This window comes from Gastrolobium bilobum, unplaced genomic scaffold (genome assembly GCF_033153095.1).
Source record: "Gastrolobium bilobum isolate Gb01-03AN ecotype WA unplaced genomic scaffold, APGP_CSIRO_Gbil_v1 utg7477, whole genome shotgun sequence".
NCBI classification, from domain to species: domain Eukaryota; kingdom Viridiplantae; phylum Streptophyta; class Magnoliopsida; order Fabales; family Fabaceae; genus Gastrolobium; species Gastrolobium bilobum.
Genome location: NW_026896373.1, coordinates 1 through 5926, shown reverse-complemented (window position 1 = coordinate 5926; position 5926 = coordinate 1). Strand labels below are relative to the sequence as shown.

General features: G+C 38.3%; 1 protein-coding gene across 1 annotated transcript; it reads left to right on the top strand.

Annotated features, from left to right (window-relative positions):
- Positions 1 to 1462: 1462 nt before the first annotated feature.
- LOC133299428 (uncharacterized) lies at positions 1463 to 4766 on the top strand (the record flags this gene model as incomplete). The annotated part of the gene is made up of 3 exons (XM_061498883.1): positions 1463 to 2481; positions 2672 to 3244; positions 3408 to 4766. Coding segments are annotated over exons 1-3 (2951 nt in total), but the record flags the coding sequence as incomplete, so codon positions are not given.
- Between the last annotated feature and the right edge of the window lie 1160 nt (positions 4767 to 5926).

Sequence of the window (5926 nt, the reverse complement as noted above, 5' to 3'; positions counted from 1 at the left end):
CATCTGTCATTGTTGTACGTAAAGCGGCTGTAGAAATGATTTTACCTATATATATATATATATGTATACACACACACACATATATATATATATAGGTGGTAAATGAACCATGGGCCTTTGACTCTGCTCGTGAAGACCCGAGCTTAGATTTGTATAAAAACTCATTTAATAAAAAGTTCTCATGCTCCGGTTCAAAAGCCCGGCCGTAGAGCCTCTCAGGCTGGCCTAATATACTAACTTTTATATTAATTTTATATTTTTTATACTATTCATAATAGCCATTTCTATCCCTCCTCAACCCATTTCACCTCATTTTATTGGTTAAACAGATTTTTTGAATGATTTTTTTCTATATTATGTTGTTTAGATATACACTGAATTTATGAATCTCTATGAAATTGTTAGTGCTATTGATCATATATTTTGTTTGTATAAATTTTTTTTGTCGTATTTTTCTAACAGGTTAAAACATTTTTATTTTTTGTTAATAAGTCAGGCCATAGGTAGGCAGACTGACATATTTAATACCATTTTAAATATTGGTCATTAGCTGCAACTAGGGGTATAAATGGGCTGGGCTGGCTGGGCTTTGGCCTTCCTGGTCCAAGCCTACGTAAAAAAAAATTCAGCCTATCTGGCGTAGTGGCCTATTAAAGGCTTTATTTGTAGGCCAAGCCCGGCCTATTTTTAAAAATAAGAAAGCCCGACATGGCCTACAGGCCTTGTAGACCTACCACTGTAGATACTAAGCAAAGAAAATAATTGTATAGAGCAAAGAAAGTTTCATTCATGAATGCACTAGTACTTCTCATAAGAAAAAAATAACAAACAAGAAAGAGTCAACATAATACCTCAGCTTTAGAATGTATATCATAGAGGAATAGAGTCAAAGAAATGAGGAAAATAAGAAAAATATAATTATTGGGTGCTGAAATAAAGTCTACAAGAGAATGTTATTCATCTAAAAATTAGGGTTGGTATTGGTACTTTGCCATGCCACATAAAATAAATATTATTTTTTTATTTTATTTTTAATAAATTAAATAGGGCAGCCTACAAGACTTTGGGCTAGGCTTGACAAAATTGGCCTACGGCCTATTTGTTAAAAAAACTTTCTTAAAAGTCTAAGCATACTTTACTTTTATGAAAAGTCGGGCCAAGCCAGGCTTAATGTAGGCCGGGCTGTAGGCTGGGCTGGATCAGCCTAACCCATTTATACCCCTAGCTGCAATCAAATCAATGACCAAGATTTGATGTAATAATAAGAATTGTTACACCAAATATTGCTCATTAATTTGCTTGCATCTAATAATTTAAATGTCTAATTAATCAAAATCGTTATATATAAAGAAAATCAATGATTAAAATTTAGAGTATAAATTACAAAGAATTTCTTTTCCCGTGAGCTTCAAAGGAGGAAGATCTTCTCCATCGAAGCACAAAAAAACCTAAAGGCCCTGCTATGGAAGATCAACCTATGGATGATCACATGGCAGAGGAGGATATCCAGGTGAATGTGACTAGCAACGGGGGAAAAAAGAAGGAAGAGTCAGGTGATTTATCTAACAGGAAGTTGGTGTCATATAAAGATTCTCTTCTTGGTTTTAATGGAGGACCCCATGTTGCTGATAGCGATGAGGAAGATTGGGTAGAAAAACTACGTAAGGAAGAGGACGAAGAAGAAGAGGATGAGGTCTTTGTTACGATTGATGGTAAGGAGGATCTTCTTTGCCCAACGTACTCTTTTCCAAAAGCCTTGCATTTAGAAGGTTGCAGACCTTGGAGACAGGCAGTGATTGTGAAACTTCTGGGGAAGAAAGTTGGAGTTAGATTCTTACTCAATCGTTTACTGAGAATGTGGAATATCTCAGGCACATATGAGTTCATTGATCTGGAGAATGACTACTTTTTGTTCCGATTTTCAAATAAGAATGATTACTCTCATGTTTTGGAGGATGGTCCTTGGATCATAGCTGATCATTATGTGGTAGTTCAACGGTGGCGTCCATTTTTTAATCCTTATGATGATGAGATCAGAAAGCTGGCAGTTTGGATTCGTATTCCAGGACTTCCTATTGAATTCTATACCTCTCATCATTTGTGGAATATAGGTAGTATTTTTGGTCGCACATTGAAGATTGATAGGAACTCTATCAGGAAACGTGATTCTGGTGAAGGTGATATTACAGAGAGAGCAAAGTTTGCTAGAATTTGTGTCGAAGTTGATCTTAGGAAAGGCTTTTTGTCCAAATTCCGGATTGCTGATCGTATCTTCCATGTTGGATATGAGGGTCTCCACTTAGTTTGTTTTGCTTGTGGAAAGTATGGGCATAGAAGGGATCAGTGTTCCCATAGTAATCTTCAACAAGATACTACGGCTTATTCTCCTGAAGTTTCTGACTCGGTGGTGCATAAGCAGCCGGAAAAAAGATTCTGTTCCGGCGAAGGAGGAACCGTTTGGGAATTGGATGCTAGTGCAGCGTAACCGTCGATCAAGGAGCATAGCACAATCAAAGGAGGAATCAAGGAGCATAGCACAATCAAAGGAGGAATCAAGGAGCATAGCACAATCAAAGGAGGAATCATTACCATCGGGTAGGAGACAAGTTGGCGTTGTTAATAATGCAGCGTTACGTAATAAGGCAGTTTCCAATTATCATCCTAATCACAGACAGGTCATTCAATCAGGTTCAAGATTTCAAGCTATTGCTGAGTTGGCTCAAAAGGATAATAATATCTTAATTATTTCTGATTCTCCAGTGATTGATTCAATCAGCATTGAATCTGGTCTGACACGAATTAATCATGGGGAATTAATTGCTCATAATGAAGAACCGTTGGTGAAAAAGGATATTCAAATGGAAACAGTTTCTCCATCTGCTAACCTATCCGCGGGCAAGTCGAGAAAAGAGGTCCAAAGTCAAGGAGTAAAATTCAAAGAGAACCAAAAGAAGAAAGCAACTGCATCATCTGCTAAAGTTCATCAGCTGGTCCAGAATGCTAATATTAGCAAAGGCAGATTAAATGCTTCAAAAGGTGCAGAATCTCAAAAGAATAATTTTAAACTTGATTCTCAGAAGAATATGTCGGAGGATTTCCAAGATAGACAAATTGTCTTGCACCCTTCTATATCTAAATTCCAGAGGAAGACGTCTCATGTGGTTAATGATCAGCAAGAGACTCTTCCTTCTTCTAGTGGCTTGGATAATGGAGGTAAACATGGAAGACCACCAGATGCTCTTACGTTAATGAGGAATTTTTATCAAACTCACAAGGATTCTATCCCTTTGGATAATTTGGACGTTTTGGGTGCGACTTCGGTCTATACCAATGCTCTTTCTTAGGGCCGGTTTCTGTTCGGATAAATTTAAGATTGTTTTTATGAATATTTTGACCTGGAATTGTAGAGGGGCTGGGAAAAGGAGTTTTCCGCCTCTAATTCGGGATCTTTCTCATAGATACAGTATTAAAGTTATGGCTTTGTTAGAAACCAGATTGAGTGGTGTTATGGCGGATAGAGCTATTCGGCGTCTTGGTTTTTCTGGTCACTTTCATCGTGATGCTGTTGGTTTTTCTGGCGGTATTTGGGTGCTTTGGAACACTGATGAAGTTTCAGTGGATGTTCTTTTTTCTCATCACCAACTTGTCCATACTAAAATTTGTTGGGTAAAAGAAAATAGAGAGGAGTTCATGACTTTTATTTATGCAAGTCCGCGAAGACAGGAACGTATTCAGCTGTGGGAAATTCTGTCTTCACTGTTTGATCAGTCCATGAGGAATGCAGCTTGGGGGATAGCAGGTGATTTTAACACTTATTTGTATGAGTATGAGAAGCTAGGTGGTAATGGGCATAACTGGAATAGCATGAGGGAATTTCGTGATTGTTTAGATGAATGTAGCTTGTCTGACATTGGCAATCAAGGTCCTATTTTCACTTGGCAAAGAAGAAATCTTCAGGAACGTCTTGATAGGGTTTGCGCTAATGATAATTGGAACTTGGTTTTCCCTAACCGTGTGGCTTTCAACTTGCCTTTCTTTGGCTCAGATCATCGACCAGTGTTATTATGGGAAGGTCAACCTGCTATTTATCCGAGAGGGGAGCGTCCTTTCCGTTTTCTAGCGTCCTGGTTAACAGAGAGCACTTTTCATGAGGTGGTTAATGGATGTTGGTCAAACAATGTAAACTGGATGCATGCTATGGAGACATTTCAGATTAATGCTTCGGAATGGCATAGAAATGTTTATAGGATTGCTCTGAAAAGAAAGAATGATTTGCATGCAAGGATTAGAGGTATTGATAGATGTCTTAGTTATCAGTACAGTCATAGCCTTGAGATGTTGCAAAAGGATCTATGGAGGGAACTAGACAAGATTTATCTTCAAGAGGAAATTACTTGGTTTCAAAGATCGAAATTGAATTGGTTTGCTCTTGGAGATAGGAACTCGCGTTTCTTTCATTCTGTGACGGTTGCCAGACGTAGGAGGAATCGCATAGATACGTTGAAAAACTCGGAGGGAGTTTGGATTGGTGATCAACAGGTTTTAATGGAAATGGCTGTTTCTTTCTTTGAAAATCTGTACACAAAAGATCCATTACCTAAACCGGCTTTTCCAGTTCGTGGCTTTTTTCCAGTTATTGAAGCGCATGCTTTAGACACGATGAGTATTATGCCAAACAGTAAGGAGATCAGAGATGTAGTCTTCTCTTTTGGTCCATACAAGTCGCCTGGGAAGGATGGGCTTAATGCTCTTTTCTTTCAATCTCAGTGGGATAAGGTGGGTGAGTCAGTTATCTCTTTTGTGAAAGGTGTGTTCCTTCATCCGGATAATATCAAAGAGGTTAACCAAACTTTGATTTGTCTGATTCCTAAGATTGATGTGCCTGAATTACTTAAAGATTTCAGACCTATTAGCCTTTGTAATGTTATTTACAAGACTGTAACTAAGATTGTGGCTAATAGGCTGAAATTTCATATGGCTCACTTGGTTATGCCTAATCAATGTGGTTTTATTAAGGGTAGACAAGGAGCGGATAATATCATTGTGGCTCAGGAAATCATCCATTCCATGAATAAAAAGAGAGGAGGTAAGGGTTGGATGATTGTCAAAGTTGATTTAGAAAAGGCTTATGACAAGATTTCTTGGGAGTTTCTGAAAGACACGCTTGTGGATGTTGGTTTGCCTGAGAATATTATTTCTCTGATCATGTGTTGTGTCTCGTCATGTACAATGAATTTGTTATGGAATGGATCAACTACGACAGAATTTTCTCCTAATCAAGGTCTTCGTCAGGGAGATCCTTTGTCTCCTTATCTTTTCATCCTTTGCATGGAAAGACTTGCTCATTTGATTAATGTAGCAGTTCAAGAGGACGTTTGGAAGCCTATCAGATTGAATAGAAGGGGACCACTGCTTTCCCATCTATTTTTTGCAGATGATCTTCTGCTCTTTACAGAAGCCACAGAAGGGCAAGCTGTTATTATTAATAAGATTCTTGATTGTTTTTGCAGGTGCTCTGGTGAGAAGGTTAGCAAGGAAAAAACAAAAGTCTTCTTATCCAGAAACGTTAATCATACCCGAGTGCAGAATCTAAGCCAGTTGATGGGCTACTCTCCTACAAATGACTTGGGTAAATACTTGGGTATTCCTCTTCGTCATAGCCGTGTTACAAAGAGTACGTTTGGCTATATCTTAAATCGGATGCAAGCTCGTTTAAATGCCTGGAATCAACGTACTCTTTCATTGGCAGGAAGATCAACTTTGGCTAGGTCAGTTCTTACTGCAATTCCTCAATATCCTATGCAAACTTGTATTATTCCTATAGGAATTTCATTTGGGGATCAACTTCTGAACGAAGGAAAGCTCACCTGGTTTCTTGGGAGACAGTTTGTTTGCCGAAGAATGTAGGGGGGCTTGGTTTTCGTAA